Below are 21,625 nucleotides of genomic sequence, written 5' to 3'. Positions count from 1 at the left end.
GTAATACTTACAGTTGTACAGTTTTAAATGCTTATTAACCATATTCTTTTATTCAGCTGAAAACAAATCAAGCTACAGACTGCCAAAACTGTAAAGTTATTTCATTTATAGATGTAAGCTTCACAGACTTTACTTACTAAAGTAAGAAACAGTCCTAATGGCACATTAAGGTGCACTTAGTGCTCATTTCTACAAAGAGGATTTGCATCACTTCTCATTGCAGATAGCTGTAAGATTAAGAATCTGCAAAGCAGCAAATTGTAGTTGCATCTCTGGTTCAGCTGCTTTGCAATTACAAGGCTGTGCCAGAAGAATGCAGTCTCTTAAACCTTCCCTTGGACAGTTAAAAGCACAGTCTGCTCATACACCTGCTAATTCATCACTTTCCACAACCATTTGGTCCCAGAAGAACATACCGGTCTACATAAATAGGCTCCTGAGAATATTTAACAGGGAGGATAGAAAATCTCTTTATTGTTCTACGGAGTAAAGCGATCACACCAACCCCATCCTCCTCTGAAGAAGTGCACTTTGCTCTTGACTGTTCAGGGCTTGGTAACTGGCAAGCTCCAGAGTGAAGGTTGCTGAGCCTGATGTTAGAGAACGCAAAACTGTTGAGTAGCCCTGGACAAAATGGAGAACACGTCACTCAATTTAGGATAAAGGGAAGATAAGTTAGCACAGAAAGCTGCTTAGGTGAGAGAGAGAGAGAGAGAGAGAGTCAGAAGTATGCTGCAACATACCAGCAAGTTAATTTTTTAATATTACTGTATTAAAAGTGCAATACATGCATGAGTCAACCTAATAATACACTGTCAGAAAAACCATTCTCTGTAAAACCTGTTTTAGTAGTATTTACTACTACTCTGACTTACAGTTGAAAACATGCTGGTTTAACAAGTCTGAATCAGGCACAAAAACACTACTAGATTTGTGGGCACTTGCTTCAGACCATCAATAATTAAAATACAATAAAAGACATCCATTCCAAACTTATTCATCCATAACAACAGGAAAAGTGAACAGAAGCCTAATTATTTTTAAGCATATAAAAAAAGATCAAATTTGCATTTTACCATTAATAAGATAATCACATACCATCGTTTCTGCTAGTGGAACAACAGCAATCACAACTCTGTTATCTTGACGAGTCTGGATTTCCTGAACACTACCTCTCCGCTGTGCAAGGTCAGCGAGTGCTGCACTGAGATGATCGTCACTTACTGTGATTTCTAGGTTCATCAGGGGCTCCAGTATTTGTATACCAGCTTTTTTCAAAGCCTGCTTGGGAGGCAAGGAGAGTTATGTTGACTTTTTTTTTTTTTTTTTTTTTTTTTTTTTTAGAAAATTGACATAATAAGTACTTGCATAACTCAAGCTAACACTGCCTCTCAAATTCTCTACTTCCAAAAGCTATAAAGTCCCCAGCGAGGGCATTACATTGTCAGAGAAGAACGGTTACCAGGTATTGATACACATATATTTTCCCAGTAGTATATCATGCTACTGTGTTCTACAGCAGCTACAGTTTCACTGTACCTTTTGCATGCAACGGGAGACACAGGCTGATACCATCGTGTGGGAGGTGTCAGGATGCACTGTCAGTGATTGCACTGTCACATCTATATCCTGAACTGGGAATCCAAGTAAAGGTCCTAGGAAAAAAAAATAAAGCGAAAAAAGCACATTTGTTTTTCAGAATATTAAGACACACGCAAAAAAGTTTCAGGATTAATTTGGAGCTTCTCTCTTTCCTCTTTCCCCTCTTCCCCTCTCCTTCCCCTTCCTCCCCCCAAGGGCATGACTACTGGTCTTGTTCCTCATTTTGTGATTTTGTCATTACCTAGCTTTGCCAAAGAGCCAAAGGAATGCAGACTCATACTTTCTTACTCTCTTTACCAAAAGCACATATAATTTTCAGAACCAGAAGTTCCCAAGTATGCTCATCCATACAATCATTCCCAAAAATGAAGGGGTTTTTTTAATACATTATAATGTCTAAAACTTGTCTATTGAAACAAGACCTCATTTGAAAAAGTAGTGAAACCTTTTGTTTAACCAGAAGCCAGAATATCTTCTGTATTTTCCTTTTCAACACAATGTGATCACAGCAAAGCCTGATACTAACCCACTACCAAAACTGCAGGGTTCACTCAATTCCATGAGGGATGAACCACATCTAGTGTCCTAGGTAGGTTATCTCCCTCCAACCCAGGACTCTCAACCAGACCAAAAACTGTATTAGACTGGATGGGAGGCCTGAACCACATCTTGAGGAAAAACACACAGCTTTTTTCTTACAGAGAACATGGCCAGATCTATTTTTTTTTTTAATTTATTTATTTTTTTTAAAGCACTTAATGGCATGAATTTTAGGCTGGAGACAGCACAGTTTTGAAGTGTCTTCAAGGAGCATGAAGAAAGCACTCAATCAAGACTCATTCCACAGCCGGAGATGAGAGATGCTTTCCAACTCAACAAAGCAACATGGAAAAAACACCTCATGCTGCTGCTTCTAGAGTAATTCTCATTTATCAGTCCACTGCCTATTAATTTTACTGTAAGGGAGAGTTCTTTGGCCACAAGTTACTAAATAATTCCTATTTTTAACCAAACGTAAAGGACGCTTTTAGTCCTTTAGAAAGCCTATACTTTGCAATTAGATAAGGCTTTTTACTGTATCCTTTCATGGATTTAACATATTCGAAAATCAAAAAAACCCACCAGTAACGCTAATAGAAGTGTGGTATGTACATGTTGGCCTCCAAAACCACTTCTGTCACATCACTGTGGTTTACATAATCTCATCAGGTAAATGCCTCATCTCTTAGATAAAGAACCCCAAGCTCACTGTTGAGTGACTGAGAAGAAATCAATCTTAAAACCAAAGGCATGCTGACTTCCATTCCTGGCATAGGGAAAGGAGTGTTTGGCAATTTTGGTAGTTAAGGAAATTTCAGAATTTTCCTTTCAATCTAATGTTAATATCTACTATCTTTTAGTTGTCAAGCTGCCAAGGAGTTTTTCCTCCTAGAAACATACTAAATTGCTTCTTACAAAAACGTTAAACCAGTATAGCTGTCATAGCACTTCCTTTACCTTGAATGCATGAATTCATGATTCCATTTTCTATAGCTCCTTGGAGTTCTTTGGGTAGCACTTCAATGACACTCGCAGCGTACGTGATGACAGGTTTTGTTGTTGCTCTCTCCCCTAACCTGGGCCTCACCTCTAACTCTGCAGTTACAAAGTGTCGTTTATCTCCTACTGTTTTGTCCAACGTATCTGCAGAAAAAAAAAAAAAGGCGAACCACCCACTTGGGGGAAAAAACCTAATACATAAAATTCATCTGAAAGTTACTCATAAGGTCATTTAAAGTAAATCAAGCTACAAAACCAGAAACAAGATGTTCCTTCCATTCACTCATTTTACCTATAGTTTGGGCAGCATTCAGGATGGTTTCTCTGTATGCTATTTGAAGAGGTCCCAAATAAGTCTCAATTCCATATTCACGTTTGATTCGGTCATGAATGATCTCTATGTGTAGTTCTCCCATACCACAAAGAATAGTCTAGTAAGAAGAGAATTAAGAGAGAAGAGGAAAAAATATGCAAAACTCGGGTTTTAATACAAACTGTTTAAGCAAGGACTTGCATGCTCTTAATAGTCTCTTAGATATATTTCACAGAATCATAGAATCATTGGAAAAGACCTTTAAGATCATCCAGTCCAACCGTAAACCTAGCACTGCCAAGTCCACCACTAAACCATGTTCCTAATCGCCACATCTACACGTCTTTTCAATACCTCCAGGGATGGTGACTCAACCACCTCCTTGGGCAGCCTGTTCCAAAGCTTGACAACCCTTTCGGTGAAGAAATTTTTCCTAATATCCAATCTAAATCTCCCCTGGTGCAACTTGAGGCCATTTCCTCTTGTCCTATCACTTGTTGCTTGGGAGAAGAGACCAACACCCACCTCGCTACAACCTCCTTTCAGGTAGTTGTAGAGTGCGATAGGGTCTCCCCCTCAGCCTCCTTTTCTCCAGGCTAAGCAACCCCAGTTCCCTCAGCCGCTCCTCATAAGACTTGTGCTCTAGACCCTTCACCAGCTTCATTGCTCTTCTTTGGACGCGCTCCAGCACCTCAACGTCCTTCTTATAGTGAGGGGCCCAAAACTGAACACAGTATTCGAGGTGTGGCCTCACCAGTGCCGAGTACAGGGGCACGATCACTTCCCTACTCCTGCTGGCCACACTATTTCTGATACAAGCCAGGATGTTTTTGGCCTTCTTGGCCGCCTGGGCACACTGCCGGCTCATGTTCAGCTGGCTGTCGACCAATACTCCCAGGTCCTTTTCTGCCGGGCAGCTTTCCAGCCACTCTCCCCCAAGCCTGTAGCGCTGCATGGGGTTGTTGTGACCCAAGTGCAGGACCCGGTACTTGGCCTTGTGGAACCTCATACAATTGGCCTCAGCCCATCGATCCAGCCTGTCCAGATCCCTCTCTAGAGCCTTCCTACCCTCAATCCACACTCCCGCCCAACTTGGTGTCGTCTGCAAACTTACTGGGGGTGCACTTGATCCCCTTGTCTAGATCATTGATAAAGATACTAAACAGAACTGGCCCCAATACTGAGCCCTGGGGAACACCGCTTGTGACCGGCTGCCAACTGGATTTAACTCCATTCACCACAACTCTTTGGGCCCCGCCATACAGCCAGGTTTTTTACCCAGCGAAGAGTACGTCCGTCCAAGCCATGAGCACCCACTTTTTCCAGGAGAATGCTATGAGAAATGGTGTCAAAGACTTTACTGAAATCTAGGTAGACAACATCCACAGCCTTTCCCTCATCCACTAAGCAGGTCACCTTGTCATAGGAGGAGATCAGGTTGGTCAAGCAGGACCTGCCTCTCATGAACCCATGCTGGCTGGGTGTCCTGGTTTTGGCTGGGATAGAGTTAATTTTCTTCCTAGTAGCTGGTACAGTGCTGTGTTCTGGATTTAGTACAAGAATGATGTTGATAACACACTGATGTTTTAGTTGTTGTGAAGTAGTGCTTACACTAGTCAAGGACTTTTCAGCTTCTCATGCCCTGCCAGCGAGAAGCTGGGAGGGGGCACAGCCAGGACAGCTGACCCAAACTGGCCAAAGGGCTGTTCCATACCATGTGACGTCATGCTCGGTATATAAACTGGGGGGAGTTGGCCGGGGGGCAGTGACCGCTTCTCGGGAACTGGCTGGGCATCGGTTGGTGGGTTGTGAGCAATTGCATTGTGCGTCACTTATTTTGTATATTCTTTTATCATTATTATTTTTCCCTTCCTTTTCTGTCCTATTAAACTGTCTTTATCTCAACCCACGAATTTTACTTTTTTTTTCCGATTCTCTCCCCCATCCCACTGGGGGGGGAGGGAGTGAGCAAATGGCTGTGTGGTGTTTAGCTGCCTGCCGGGTTAAACCACAACACTGGGACTGATCGCCTGGTTGTCCTGTATGTGCCATGTGATGGCACCCAAGATGATCTGCTCCATAACCTTCCCCAGCACCATGGTCAGTCTGAGAGGCCTGTCGTTCCCTGGATTCTCCTTCCGGCCCTTCTTGTAGATGGGCGTCACATTTGCTAGCCTCCAGTCAACGGGGACCTCCCAGTTAGCCAGGGAGTCCTAGCCAGGACTGCTGATAAATGATGGAAAGTGGCTTGGTGAGCACTTCTGCCAGCTCCCTCAGTACCCTTGGGTGGATCCCGCCTGGCCCCACAGACTTGTGTGTGTCTAAGTGGTGTAGCACGTCGCTAACCATTTCCCCTTGGATTATGGGGGCTTCATTCTGTTCCCCATCCCTGTCTTCCAGCTCAGGGGGCTGCGTACCTGGAGAACAACTGGTCTTACTATTAAAGACTGAGGCAAAGAAAGCATTAAGTACCTCAGCTTTTTCCTCAGCCTTTGTCACCAATGTTTCCCCCAGCATCCAATAAAGGATGGAGATTCTCCTTAGCCCTCCTTTTGTTGCTAATGTATTTATAGAAACATTTTTTATTGTCTTTTACAGTGATCGCCAGATTAAGTTCTAGTTGGGCTTTGACCCTTCTAATTTTCTCCCTGCATAACCTCATGACATCTTTGTAGTCCTCCTGAGTTGCCTGCCCCTTCTTCCAAAGGTCATAAACTCTCCTTTTTTATCCCGAGTCAAATTTTAAGGAGCCTAGAGAGAAAACAGGACTACTTTAGGTCATCTGAGATAAACACCGTATAAGTGAGAGGGTAATTACCACTACTGTGACCACTATAAAAAAGGTCATCTTACATTATCTTAAAGACTAATTCAAACCTTTTTAAATATAGAACTGTCAAAAACATGCAGAGCACAGGATGACTTCCTCTACTCTGTAAAGCACAAGTCTCCATTTTAGTTTGATGCACAGAACTTTGTACATACATGATATGAACATTTAGAGAGTCCTTTTTATTTAAGAAAATCTCAATATGCAAATTAACTAACTAAAGGGTGGTATTGGCAGTTCTGAAATAAAGCCTTGGTTATAACGTGAACAATAGAAGATTCATCTTACTTGTCCTGTGTCAGGATCTAGCTTCACTTTTAGACTCGGATCTTCACGCTGAAGGCAGCTCAATGCGTTATCCAAGTCTGTACATAAATATCAAACATTATATATAAAGAGACTTCAGTAATTTGAGAATCACTATGAACATCTAAACATCACTTTCCTCATAAGGTCAAATCTTATTCTCAGAAGGAATCAAAAGGACCCTAGAGAAGCACAGATTTTGGCAAACAAAGTCAACTCAAATTACAAGCAACTTGCAACTTCTGATTCTCTCCAAGTTAACTGCACACTATAGAGTGCTTCAATTTAATTATTAAAAATACTATTTTCAGAGTGATATTTTGTACTTGTATGAAGAGAGAACAGAACCTGTAAGTGCTTCACCAAGTCAGTAAGAAGTACTGCTCCCTTTTTACAGGTAAGAAAAATTGTCGACTAGCTCTTACATGATTTGCATAAATATTTCAAGATGAGTTCAACATGAAAAGGTTCAAATGCAAATTATTTTTTTCTAATTCCCCATTATCTTAACTGCTGAGGAAAGCAGCAACAGGAAAGGAGCTACAGAATGATAAACTTACAGCTGAGACTGCATTTACCTACCTTACAGTCTTTGGGGGAAAAAAAAAAAACCACCAGCAAACCAACAAAAAACCCTCCACAAAACAAAACATCCAAACCCCCAAAAAAACAGGAATACCTTACAACCCAGTGGCTCAGCCTGCAGACATATTGATCCAAATCTGCATTCTGCCTTGCTCGATTCCATCATACTACACTGCTACTTGTCCTTGGTCCCCTTCACCCTCAACCAAGCTCAGCTTTGTTGGAATGAAGATACAGAGTTTAAAGTATGTATTTCCAAAAAGAGTCAAATGGAACCTAGTTTTCTGGTACAGATTCTTGGGAAAGGCAGTAAGATTACAGGTCACACTGCATGGGCGAACCCTAACTAGACACACAGAAGTCTTGGTAGGTGAAGACTTTACACCATAGAGTAAAACTGCAAGTTCTGACTGCAAAAAAAGCACATTTCAAGGTTATTTGTACTGAGGACACTATGTACAGCACACCAGCATGACTGCAACAAAACTAAGCGTGACAGTAGGAAATGAAAGTCCCTCCATCTCTTCTTTCAAAATGAAGAACTAGACACAAAAACTAGAAAAGAACTACTGCTAGTACTGCTTGATGTAGTAATAGCAAAGGATACTGACAACCACAATCTGAAATATATCATCTGTGCAAAACACCAAAAAGGGCCTTATTAGATCACTGATTGATAAATTTGTGCAACTCACTCATGTCAACCAGGTGTGCATGGATTGGGGACGAGCACTGTTCCTTACATAGGAGAATACGGTTATGCTTGAATATCTCATTTGTAGAATATCTTCTTATATTCTTAGGTAGCTATGTTGTACCTTGTTGTTTGGCTATTGAAGGAGGTTCAATTGTACAGAAGAAGACGGGATCAGGGATCTCAACGCCTGCCAGCAGAAGGCTGTCTACGTCACTGGTAGACCTCTTCTCTCCCCCAGCATCCCTTCCAGCTTGGCGTGCTGCAGCTACTGCTGAAGCCTTTGATGACACTATGGTATCTCCAGTGGCACTCTATAGATCAGTGACCCACAAGACACAGAGGGGGAGAGGAGGGGATATTGAAAAAAACAAAACAAAAACCAAAACCACAAACCCTGACCGCTTCTCTTCCTCAAAACCACTTGTGCTAAACTCCACTTATTTACTTATATATAAACAATTACCGTAAGTTCTCTCTTCAAATAACTAAAATGATCTGGAAGAGGAAAAGTTGTGCTCAAATTTAGACTGACATTTCTTTGTCCAGTTCACTGCATTTTAAATCTAACTTACCAGTCAAGATATAAAGCCACAAGGAACAGTATTGGTAAATGAAAATTCGCTTATGCATGCCGAAGTTGGTTACACTTTAGAAAATCTGTGCTAATGAGATCTATGCAGCCTGTTCAGACAATAAACACTGAATTAGTAAACTAATAGAAGCAAGCATGAAACAAACTTATTTGAACTTAAGTTAAACTGTTGCTTTTGGGTAACTTATTTGGAACATCACTCTTCTTCCCCATAGGAGGTCTCTCCATGTCATTATATTGTATTGTAAGAGTTACAATACAAATACAAGCTCAGAACCCTACTAAAATACACCTTCAGTTTTCAGTCCTTTCCATGCAATCAGCACTGCATCTCCGAGGTCAACTACTGACATTTGTACATTGTAGTATTTCATTTTAGGAGGAAGTACATGTACATGTACTTCAAATAAAGCCAGTTTACATATATCACAACAATCAAGAACACGTCTGAGACACAATACCATAGAAGTAGAAAGCACACTAGTGAAACAAGCTGCCGTATAGAGAATCAGTATTTTCCATTACCTGTTTTAACCCAACAGTAATGGCAATATTGCCAGGCATTAGTGATGGTATTTCAATTTGCTGATCAGCGAAAGGCAGGAGCAGCCGGCTCATTCTCTCCCTGAAAATAAAATTCTTGAATTACTCAGGACTTTAATGGACATTCCAATGCTCCACTAAACCACACCTCTATCTTACTCACGTGCAACTTCTGTTAATATTATATACAGCTGATTGAGGTTTCAGTGAACCTGAGTAAACGCGAACAAAAACTAGTGGTCCACGACATTTATCATGGAGAACTTTAAATGCTAGGGCACACAGGTCATCCTTGTACCATTGCCTGCAAAATAAAAAGCACAACAAAAAGCATACTTGTAGGATTAATCCACTCAAACTCACATTTACCGAAATTTCCACTCATTTAAGCAGCAATATTTTTCTTATTGTGATATTAATAGATTTTTAAAAATCGTAATTTATATTAAAAAAAAGGTTAACCTAAGCAGTTCCAGCTCCAGTAGGATATGTAAGATGTCGTGTGACTCAGCGTATACTAGAGATGATCCCTAGACCCCAGTTTTGTAAAATGGCAATATCCTCAGATTAAAAACAAAGTTTAGAACTCTAAAGTGCAAGTTTGACAACTGGAGATAAACGCATACAATTCCAGTTGCACTGACCAAAGCAGGTTCAGTACTCAAGTGTATTTTTATGTCTACGCATCTTTACTGTTATTTAATACCTAAAACCAGTAAACACTTGTAAAGATACGAATGCTTTGTTAACATTTTTCATTTTCTCCTTTAATGCTTTCCTATTTATTTTTCCTTTTCTCCTTGTACTTACAGAAACTCATATGAACGCTCATTAGGTGCAGGCAAGTACATAGTAATAGCATCCAGTAATGGCTGCACTCCTTTGTTCTTCAGTGCACTGCCACAGACTACAGGTACTGCTTTCTGAGCTAGCGTGACTCTGCGGATAGCAGACTGTAACTGCAAAAAAAGAATTATTTTCTGTTAACATGTGAACTACAATTTAGCCTTAAATTGCATTTCAGTGATCAGATATTGCTAACAAATCCCCAAAAGTTAAGAAGTATGTTTGCAAATATAACATCACTCATCCAAACTCCTTTCACTGCTTTTAATGAGCTCCACACCATAAACCCAAATGTTTAGATGCTAAACCAGAAGACACTGCTTTTAAGATTTCTGAGCATTTCATGCAGTTCTGCGGCTGTTCTTGTTTTTTTGCTAACAGTCCTTTTAATTCAGAATGTTGCACCTCACCACTTTCAACATGCAGTATCTGAAGATCCAACCAATTCATAGCGGTTGAGATGCTACTTTTGTTAGTAAGCATCAGCAGCTCAGACACAAACTGCACTGACTCTACCTGGAAATTCCATTCACCTTTCCCTAAATGCTTTTGTGGCAGCCTAGCTTTCAAACAAAAAAAAGAAAAAAACCCCTTCCTGAACAAAGGTACCCTACTTTTAAAGTTGTGCCTAGCATGTCTGAGAATCATAGTTAGTGCATGCAATCGTATAAAATTCATACTAACCTTGAATATACTTTGTCCTAAATTCACAGTACTGTAAATTCACTACAAAAGCTAGTGTGATTGTTTTTGTTGATAAAAAAATGCACATCTGCAAAATCATAATCTGCATGTGCCAAAGGAAGAAAAACCCAGCCCTTCAGAATAACAGCTAGTAAAAACTTGTTTATAAATAATGAAATGTGAAAATTACCTTGTCAGCTGGTATTAAGTCAAAATTTTCACTATAGTCTCCTAGAACCAGTTCAGCAAATTCATCATCCAGATCTGCAATCTTCAACAGAATAGTTCTTTATTATTTGGCATATAGCAGTTTCACAGGTAAGTCACAAATCTTAGTTATTTAGGAAATATAGCTAAACAGAGCAGGAACAAAGCCTTTAAAGACATCAGAGATCATAAACTCAAGCCACAGAAAATTATGGAAATGAAGGTTTCAAGAAAGGGGGGGGGGGGGGGGCAGGAAATCAACTCATAAAGCTGCTGTCAGGCAAAACATCAGTGAGAGAGAGAATGCTTGTACTTCTCCCTGAAACTGAAAAAGCCTGCAGCCGTACAGTGACAGCCGTGAAGGGTATGACTGAATGTATTTCAGATCTGCAAACAAGGCAAAGTCTGAAGTAAGCAGCAAGTAACCTTTGCGAGCCAACAGATATACAGCCAGCAAAAACAGACAAGCCTTCAGGGCATTTTGACTTTCTTCATGGCAAAGGCTTGTAGGCCCAAGAGCTCATCTGTGTTTTCAAACTGTACCACTTAGCCTGACAAATAAATTAACTACTCTTTAAACCTCGTCTCACATACACCCTTGCACTATCACAGACTCGGGACACCTTAAGTGCAAGATGGCACTTTGCCCCCTCTAATGGCTACAACAGCAATTGACCAAATACTGAAATGAATCATTGATAAGCAATCAGAAGTATAATCAAGCTAATAGTTAAAACATGAGAGATAAAGGAAAACATTAATTTAATTAAGTGAAAGCAATGTGTGCAAGATGGCTGGTATTCAAACTACTAAATTTTACAGTGTTTCTGATAAGGAGTATTAATATGATAAAAAGCATATAAAAATAATTAACGAATACAAGGCTATCTCAATTATCACACTACTGGTCCACCCCTTCCTGCTTCAGGAAGGTCCCAGAAACCAAAGGGAAAAAAAAAACAAACCAACCAACGCTGTTCTTAGAAAGCTTTCTATCTGACAATACATTTCTTAAGATAAGAGGCTGAGTAATAACATCCCCATTTAAAACCTGGAAATTTTGAAAACCAGATTGTGTATGTCTTTTACTGAATTCAAAGCAATATAAAATGGATCTCTCAGATTCTGATGTTTCAAAGGAAACTGAAAGCCTCACATCATCTGTTTATGCACTTGCACAACGTTATTCAAAGTTGTATGGAGGGCAGCCCGTCCAGAAAAATGGATTGATATCTGAGATAAACATAGCTGTTAACCTCCCATATTTTTGCTTACAAAACTATGCATTCAAATGTAATCACTACTACACTTTTAAGTTGTATAAAAGCAAATCTAATGTGCAAAAAAAAAAAAAAAACCCAAACCTTTTTACTTGGAGACAAGACTTGCTTAGAGTCTCTCAAGTACAACCAACTCTTCCAATATAGTTATATAAATTACATAAAATAACGTGGGACCTTAAAATGCCAGCTGAGGGGAGAAGAAAAACACTCCGGACAAACTATTTCAAATATTCTGCACTGCTTAACAGGCAAATAATTCTGTTACTTCCATTAATTCTTCCATTCTTCACCCCTTCTAAACTGCCAACTTGTGCAAAACCTGGTATCAAGTAGATCAAGTTTCTATTGTCTTTCTTAGCTTCACAGTATAATGATTTACATTAAAGAAATATTTATACTGTTCTTTTCTCATCTCTCCCATGGACATTTTGGATGGCTGTGGAACAAGATTTATGGTGGGATTCAGCTGCCTCTAACACAGTATTTAGTGCCATTTTGACCAGACTGCAACATCCCACCCAGCTTCCAGCTACCACTCTAGAAGGGTGTGGATAGCCTGTAGGTTCTGGGTCACATCTGCCAGGCCTCGTGTGAACGTCCCAAGTATCTTTTTGGCACCTAAGACAGTACAAGACGCCATGTTAGCCAACTGAGTGCTAAACCTGGTGTCTGCTTTCTTCAGATCCCTATTTATAAAGCAGGGAGTATTTTCCATTTTACGCACGTATTGTACAGCCAGGGAGTCCAGCTCTCTATATTCAGCATGTTTTGCCATCACGTATTAATGTTTCCAATGTGCCTTAAGCGTCTTCAACAGATGGAAAGGAAGTGAAGAAAACTTGAAATTAGCTCAATAAGGACAAATGCAGAATCTTGCACCTGGGACAGAACAAATCTGTGTGCTGGTACAGAGTGGGGATCAACTAGCTAGGAAACAGCTCTGCAGAAGTCAACCAGAGGGTCCTGCTGGACAAGTGAGCATGCGTCAGCAGCGTCCCCTTCCAGTGACAAAGGCTACCTGCATACCAGGTTGCATCAGCAAGAGCATAGCCAGTAGATCAGGGCAAGCAGTCAGTACCCTCTACCCTGCACTTGTGAAGCTGCATCTAAAACACTGTCTGCTTTTAGGTTCCCCAGCACAAAAGAGACTGACAAACTGTGGGAAGTCTAGTGGAAAACACTAAGGTGGTTGGAGGGCAGCTGGAGGTCCAGGGAGATGGGTTAGTCTAACTTGGAGAGGTTAAGGGAGGATGCAAATGCTCTTACTACTTGAAATGGTGGTGGTGGGCCTGCTTCAGGGAAAAGAGAGCCAGCTTCTTCTCAGAGTTACACAAGGAAAGGACAAGCAGCACTGTCACAGGTTGCAACACATTGAATTCCCATTGCACAAAAAGAAGCAACGTTTCACTACAAGGATTATCAACTACTGGGACAGGCTGCCTAGACAGATTGTAATCTCAATCCTTAGAGAATTGAAAACTCATGTGAACAAGGCCTGAGCAACCTGATCTAATGCTCAAGTTAGCCCTGCTTTGAGCAGGTCACTGCACCAGACACCTCCAGAGGTCCCTTTCATCCTGTTTCTTCTACTGTTCTAGATAATGGTTTTAAATATATTACGTATTTACTTTAGAACTTTACTTGTTCTATTAAGGTATTTCTGGCATCCTGGACTTCTTGGAACAGGTTGGGATCATCAGCCTCCAGCAGCAGCTTTTGCTCAAAACTTTTTCCATCGTCCAAATCAGAAGTAGGTTTCCAAATTATTTGTTCCTTAGTCACAATATCAACCAGTCCTCTGAAGGTCTTGGCTTCCCCAATGGGCAACTGCAAATAGAGTGGAGATTTTAGACAGCTGCAAAAAATTAAGAAAGGAGATCCATTCGAAAGAAAGCAAATAAACATTTAATTTCTAAGCTTACCTGTAAAAGCAAAGGTTTTGTCTTCAACTTTTGTTTGATACTCTCAACAGCATATGTAAAACTATATTAAAAAAACCAGATACTGAGTTACACAAAACTTAATGACATAGTAAAATAGATTTACCATTCCTTATTTACTGCAAAAATTACTCCTACAATTACACAAAAATATGCATCTGCATGATCAAAGATGTATGTAGTAAGTACTAACATAATTGGCTTGCTCTACGCTTAACAGAAAAACTAACTTGATTTGATACATTCTCTTACAAGGTTTTTAGCAATGATTAAAATAACTGTCTAAATACCTTGCCCTGTTTTTGTCCATCTTGTTCAAAAAGCAAATTCGTGGTATCTGATGTTTGTCTGCTTGTCTCCACACTGTCAGAGTTTGGGCCTAAAGCAAAAGACAAAAGGGAAACACTAGTGCCAACCGCTGAATTATACATTCCCCAATACCGTTGAGGGACCAAGTTCAGAGTACAGAAGGGAACTGTGCTGAGTGTGTTGCAACAATCCCATATCTAGCAGCACAGAGGAACTCCACAAGCAGCTTTGTCTCATCTCGTCTCTCAGCCATCGTCATTCCCCCTCCTTCACTAAGGGCACACAGGCATACGGGCAAGGGAACATGGAGAGAAATTAAGTATTACAGGGGATATATATGGAAAAAACTCAGTAATGTAGAGACTTAAGACTTTATTGCCAAGTTACTTAAGCACACACAGACAAGCATTTCTGTGGCTACACACACAATACTAAAAACTACTGTAGTTTTGCTAGTAATTTGTGTACTGCTGAGCCATTTATGATGCTCATTTTTATTTGAAAGTTAAAACAGGTATATATGAAAATCAGTTCAGATTCAGAAATCGTCTCTTACCAATACATGGAAATAATGTAAGAATTTCCTACACAGTTTTAGAAAAAACACAAACAGATCTAATTGTTTTGTTGTTGGGGGTAGGGGCTGTTACTCAGTTCAGGTTCAAATATGATGGCACCTAAATGCTTTCCAATAGCAAGTTAAATAATGTGACTCACACTGATCAAGAGTTCTCTCATCCCTCATCTAGGAAAAACGGATGTCCCATGGAACACTGATTTCACAACATGTAACTTTTCTACAGGATTGAACTACTCAAACATCTCATGCTATAAAGTCAAATTCCAGCCTGCCTCCGCCTTTTCTGCACTATGCCCCAAAGGGCATGTTAAATAGGCCATAGGGGAGGGAGAAATTCTGGCTGAAAATTACTCATTTTCTACCTGAAATCTGAAAATGAGAAATTAACAGATATTCATTTCTTTCCAGTGGTGAAGCTAGCCAGAAGCATTCACCTCAATCAACGTTTGTAAAGGACAGCAACAACCCCCCCCAATTCAATGGGAATCCCACTTATTTTCCCCTTATTACCATGGAAATTACTGTATACTACAGGACTTGAAATTAAATGCTCAGCTTCCTGAAGCTGAATTTTGATCAAAGCATCAAAAGAGAGAATACAGAGCAACATCTCTGTACTATCATTATTATTATTTCGGTCTGATTTAAGTCATTAGACAAAAAAAATATCTACCAGTTATTTTTACCTCAACACCAGCCGAAGCGTCAAACACCGCTACTGCTCCATCCAGGACTCTCAAGCAACGCTCAACTTCCACTGTAAAGTCCACATGACCTAAAAAACAATCTTCCTTTTATACCATCATAATTCAAACAGGCAACATCAACAGGTCATTACAATTTTTTAAAAACTTTTTTTAAAATCATGTCAAAACAACCCTGCCTTCAGTTGCAGAGAAATACACCCATCAGTCCTTGAAACACACGAGATTGTCACATTGCAATCCCAGAACTGAGAGCAATTTAGTGTGGAAATGTCTGAGCTCACTTTAAACAAGCTAGATTAGGCACCCACAAACAATAATTAGCCAAAGCTGAACAGAGCTCAGTATAGGCCTTTTTACTGATGCAATTAAACCAATTAAATATTGCACCACATTTAAAACTAAGACTTAAATTCTATGACACTACACCTCATCTACTCTCCCCTAATAATGTGAGCAGTGCTGAAGTGTAGTACCTGGGGTGTCAATCAGATTGATTCTGTAGTCCTTCCAGTCAAACGTAACAGCAGCAGACTGAATGGTAATACCACGTTCTCGCTCTTGTACCATAAAATCTGTCACCGTGTCCCCATCATCAACATCTGTGAACAGGAAGCAGGATTACAGTTGGGTAGGTAAGTAATTCAAGAGCTGAAATTGTCTTGGAATACAGGTGCCGAGAGAGATTTGGAAATACTGTTCCTTTTGTATATGTACAAGCTATGAAAACTAGCCTTTTTCAGAAAATGATAATGTCAGCTAATTTACCCAGGCTCCCTTTCCAGGGAACAAATGCTCTGTAAGTCAAAGACAACCAGTTCCAACAACCTTTTTGTTGTTCTCAATCCTAGTAACACCATGAGAAACTTAAAAACTAAAGCAAAGTCCAAAATCATGAGCAAACTACAGTTTTAAAAAACCTGGCTGCACTCATTGTATGGAATGTGACTGACATTTTAAAATTTAGTAATTAAAGGTAATTAAGTTAAAACTAAAGTCAAAAAAAGCCCAACAAAACCCGAAACAAACAAGTAAGAGGTTAGGTTTTGCTTGTGTGGTTTTTTTAATTTTTAATAAAAAGAGAAGCAGTTCCACATTTTTAAACAAGCAGGCCACCAAGTTCAGCCCCTCCACAAGCCTAACATCTTCTACCATTCTCATACACAGTAGAGAACGAGGAATTAAATTTAAAAGGTCAAAAAGTAGCACAGAGGCTGCTGTGACCCTTTCAATCTTGAAGAATTCTGTGAGAGTTGCTGAAGCTAGGAATTCTTCCTGTGCTATGGCTTTCAAAAGAAATGGCTACTTTTTGTTAATCTGGTTTCTTAACAGGTCAAAAGAGAACTGAAGAAACAGCTTTACCAGAACGGCCAATGAGCAACAAGTAAAACAAGGATAGGACAAGAGAAAACGGCTTCAAATTGCACCGGGGAAGGTTTAGATTGGGCGTGAGGAGAAATTTCTTTACTGAAAGAGTGGTTAAACATTGGAACAGGCTGCCCAGGGAAGTGGTTGAGTCACCATCCCTGGAAGTATTTAAAAGACGAGTAGATGAGGCGCTTAGGGACATGGTTTAGTGGGCATGGTGGTGTTGGGTCGACGGTTGGACTCGATGATCTTAGAGGTCTTTTCCAACCTCAATGATTCTATGATTCTAAGGAGAACCTCTAATTAAATGTCAAACAAAACATAACGCACTAGAAGAAAAATATGAACCTATGATCTCTCGAAGTACAACTGCCTTATAACATAATGGAACGTGCATTCAAATTTCACTGTATTGCAGCACAACTTTGGAACAACTGGCTTCTATGCCAAGTATTCCACCAGCAACCTCTAACTGCATTGCATGTTATTGTATACTATTAAATCTCTCAAAACTACTGAAATACAAAAAGTATTTCTAACCTCCAAGTGTTCTTATGTATCCAGAATAATAGAGCATCCTCTCTGTTGTCGTAGTTTTCCCTGCATCAATGTGGGCCATAATGCCAATGTTTCGGATTCTGCATAAAGCGAAAACATTGCTTTTACTGCGGTAATTTTTTTATTCAGTGATATTGTTATTTGCATAAACAATTAATATTCACTGAGAATACCACACCAGATGAATAACATTTTTCTTCTGTTGCATATCTGATACAGTATACACTCCGATACTGAAGGACATTAGTATTGAAATGGTGGATTTTCTCCAGATCAGTAGTACTCAAGAGTTTTGGAACAGGTTTCCACGCTTCACTTCAGGGGACAGCCACTTCTTGGCCTCATCCTCACCCATCTGCCCTCCCCATAGACAGAAGCAGCCCCTCCACCCTCTCATCCATCCCAATCCCTAACCCCTGGTGCCTGAAACAATCCATTGCATATATACCCTTTATGCCCCAAATCTAGCTACCCAAGTTCCCATGAAGTTGTCCTTGATTGCATTCAGCCAAGTCTTCCTTTCTGAAGTACCTCACCAGTAGCTTCCAAAACTGCTTCACTAGCTCTGTGCATCACAGGCTTGCGATCAGCCCCCATATTCACCATTAAAACTAGCTGAATTCACCCTTGGGACAGAAGTAGTCTTGCAAGGGAACTTCACCCCCAAGCCATTCCTTTGGCAGCTCAGCCCCTAATTACCTTGCCCTCGTTACTAAGGCCCTCGTCTAACACAGCTGAGCACTCCCACGGACACAAAGTATACAGTCCTGCCCACAGCAGTGGCCTAGTTGCCAAGACATCCCTTCCCCCTCGTTCAGCTCCCAGCAACCATCACGGATTTGGAGCTTCTCTAAAAGGCCAGTTTTTGTTTTGATGAGGTAAACAAGAGACAGTCCAAGACCTCTCTGACACCAACAACTGTTCTATATTGAAATGTCAGAAGGGTAAAAGTAAGGAAGTACTAACTTTAATTTAGAACATGCACACGAACCATGCATGTGACGGGCATAGCAAGAACGCATGACTTTTTATCACATCAGTTGCTCTGCCTGTCGGTTACACCGAAAAATAAGCCAGCATGACATACCTGGATATATGAGGATTAATGACAGAACGCAGAGACTTAACATCTCCTGGAGACAAACAAAACAAAACAACAATTTGTAAGACTGATCCCAATGTAGAAATGGGGTCAAAATTAAATATACTTAAAACAAAAATTAAAATTAAATATAAACAAGACAAAATTAAGCATACTTAAGAAAATTCCTAAAGAGCTTATTAAAAAAAAAATCAGAGCCACAACTCATGACAATTTGTAATCTCTACCACCTCAAATTTCTAATGATATGCACTTAATTTTTGATAAATCTCTCTCTCTCTTTAAAGAGAAACTCTTCAAAACACTTGTAATTTAGAAACAATAGGAAAAAGCCAACAGAGAAAAGTATCATCAGCACAGTAAACGACTAACACTGCCTTTTTCCCTCCAGTTTCTAAAATAACCCACAAAATAACACATTAGTATGTTTGAGATTTCTTGCTTGTCTAAGTCATGATATCTTCTTGTGTATGGAATGAAGCTCTGCCTCCATGTGATACACTGAGGTATTCAGCACAGCAAAACTGGGGATAAATACGGTAGCCAGCAAGGACACTGCATAGACAACTACATAGAAACAGCAATATGTAGCAACAGAGACTCTGTTGACATTAGCAACTGAGAAGAGTAAGTCTTCCTCTCAGGTACATGACCGCAGGTTAAAGACGTTTGCTAAGATACACAGTGCTGAATCCATTAACTTTTTTTTTGTTTTTTTGAAGAATTTGGTTACCCACCAGTTACCAATATTTTCTTCCCATCTCCATTCTGATGTAGAAAAAGTGGCCCTGACTCCCAACACTACCTTACATCAATCGATTTCCATTCAATCTCAGTGCAGCTACTCAAAACCCAGTAAAAATTCCTTTTAATTGAAATTTTGTTTTCCAAGTATCTTATTTTTACTCTCTTTTATCCTGAGTCTGCAAAGAAAATGCACTAGTGATAACTTAAAACTTCTGCTTAATCAGATTCCTGTCTTTCTCCCCCTGTCCAACATGCTGGCCATCATCAGTTACTTGATAACCAATTAATACTTCAGGCAACTGGACAGGGGTTTCAGAACGCTTCACAACTGACCTGACTTCTTACACATCTGTATCTTTTCTTATTATTATTTTCTAAAGGCTTTATACGACACACCTACTGAGAAAAGAGCAGCAATACAAAACACATCTTTTCTGTCCTTGAACCTTTTAACTACTCTGTTTGTGCTTCATACACCAAGTTCTATAAATAATGACCAAAAGAATACAATAAAACACAATTTAGAAAGTATTCTTATTCATTTTTTTGAGTAATCCCTACTATTAAGAAAATAATTTAAACTTATACCTGGTGGAGAACTGTAGTTTCTTAGACTGCAGTTTTGCTGTGTCACACTTATGACTCTCATTTTTGTCTTCCTGAAACACACATGCTTAAAAGGAAAAAAAAAATCATATAGAATATTTATCATTATAAATAACTATTTTGTAGGTACATTTTTGCCAGTTGTAGAAAACTAAACTCAAAAAAATATCTACACGAACTGATGCTGTTGTTAGATATTTATGTAAGCTCAAGATACCAGATATTTGGAAGCAGAAGCACAAAGATGGTAGCACCGAGGTTTAAACCAAGTCCAATCCCAATATTATTTGGGAAGTCCAGTAAAAATCTATGATAGCATCAAAACATGTTGTCGGTAGCCACAATACTTTAAATACATCTAGTTATTTGTGTAAATAATATAAATTTAACAATGACAAATGTTAGACAATCAAAATCACAGATAACTAAAAAAGTTTACAGAAAAATTACAAATTCAACTTCCACATTCTGGCTTATGTGAAGTGCAATTCCAACATGAAATTATGCGTTCTGTTTGGATGCCAATTTTTAAAGGAAAGAAAAAAAAAAAGTTTACTGAGAGTAACCCACGTATTTCTTTTGCTCACAGAGGAAGTATCAAAATTTGGGAAAAAGTTTACCTCATTGCACAAACTTGATGACTTCAATGTGTTCACCAAAAATTTCCTCATAATTCTCAACATTCTGGCTCTCGTCTCTAAAGCTGTTCCCTGCCAAGACAAGTCAACATTGTACAAAACGTTTATGACAGAAAACAGGTAACTATACTACTTCCACATAAATCAATCATGAAACCTAACTGTTTTTCAAGTTAGATCAGGTTACTGTTTTTCAGCTTACTGCTTTGCACGTTAAATCAGTGTCAGATCTGTAAAAATAATGTTATTAAGCCTTAAAAATGCAGCGTAAGTGCATGCCCACAAACACCGAACATATTTCTCAACGCAATTTGCAAACAGTAAAGCAGAAATATTAACATTAGAGTTTACACTCACGCTCAGACAAGCTCTAGAGTACGGATTACCGGTCAGCGAAGCGTAAATAGCTCTTCCGATCTTGAAGGAGGAAGGGGCAGCAGGGAAAAGCACATATTTGGGACAGAAATAAAATAAAATATTAAATACTACGAGCTTTTAAGCATGGCCAAAACCACCGCGACACAAAGCCCAAGTGCAGAAGCTTCAAAAGCATTCCTAGCTGGCTGCTGCTTATTTAAGGGGAGACCAATATCCAGCTCCAGTCATTTTATGCTTCGTGGTGGAGTTTCACAACAAAGGGAAAGAAGCTTGCGTGCAGGCTCACTTCCACCCCCTCGTCTTACCAGCCAAACACCCGTCTTCGAGCGCCGCCGCTGCACCTTGCTGACCGGGAGAGCAGGACGGGAGCGGTGCCTTCACGCTTGCCCGTGACAAGCCCACCGAGCCAAGCCCCGCCAGCCGCTGCCCGGTGGCGCCCCGCGAACCGACGCTGCCCTACCTGCCGTGTATACGAACCGCTGGGACGTTAGTCCGCCGGCCCCCGCATTATCTTCTGCCTGCGGATGAAGAGCTTTACCAAGGCCAAGCCTGGGCTTGCGCCGCGGGCCCGGGCCCAGACCCTGCCAGGAGAGCCGCCATACCGCCGGAAGGCGCGCTCCTTCTTCCCTTCCCCGCCCGCCCCGCCACCTAACCGCTCTCCCGCGGTT

At 40.1% G+C, this 21,625-nt stretch overlaps 1 protein-coding gene across 9 annotated transcripts; it reads right to left on the bottom strand.

The window, feature by feature from the left end:
• Window positions 1–445: 445 nt before the first annotated feature.
• Window positions 446–21,551, bottom strand: GFM2 (GTP dependent ribosome recycling factor mitochondrial 2). 9 transcript variants are annotated; one of them, XM_076363248.1, is made up of 23 exons: window positions 21,418–21,551; window positions 20,937–20,996; window positions 20,742–20,809; window positions 20,562–20,651; window positions 19,924–20,008; window positions 18,574–18,619; window positions 17,469–17,566; window positions 16,037–16,162; window positions 15,543–15,631; window positions 14,258–14,346; window positions 13,950–14,010; window positions 13,669–13,854; window positions 10,728–10,808; window positions 9,818–9,966; window positions 9,171–9,311; window positions 8,990–9,089; window positions 7,994–8,183; window positions 6,573–6,649; window positions 3,434–3,572; window positions 3,100–3,285; window positions 1,540–1,655; window positions 1,099–1,284; window positions 446–624 (listed from the first exon to the last, which is right to left on the bottom strand). In XM_076363248.1, exons 4-23 carry the CDS (start codon window positions 20,622–20,624, stop codon window positions 496–498), a joined length of 2,337 nt encoding a protein of 778 aa, XP_076219363.1. In that variant the 5' UTR covers window positions 20,625–20,651; window positions 20,742–20,809; window positions 20,937–20,996; window positions 21,418–21,551; the 3' UTR covers window positions 446–495. The 9 variants fall into 9 exon arrangements, with proteins under 9 accessions (XP_076219363.1, XP_076219362.1, XP_076219370.1 ...); XM_076363247.1 differs by lacking the exon at window positions 20,742–20,809; XM_076363255.1 differs by lacking the exon at window positions 20,742–20,809 and having other exon boundaries at window positions 1,099–1,281.
• Between the last annotated feature and the right edge of the window lie 74 nt (window positions 21,552–21,625).

Source organism: Aptenodytes patagonicus, chromosome Z, assembly GCF_965638725.1.
Source record: "Aptenodytes patagonicus chromosome Z, bAptPat1.pri.cur, whole genome shotgun sequence".
Classification (NCBI taxonomy): domain Eukaryota; kingdom Metazoa; phylum Chordata; class Aves; order Sphenisciformes; family Spheniscidae; genus Aptenodytes; species Aptenodytes patagonicus.
The sequence above is the reverse complement of the archived record's forward strand: the minus strand, read 5'-3'. Positions and strand labels throughout refer to the sequence as shown.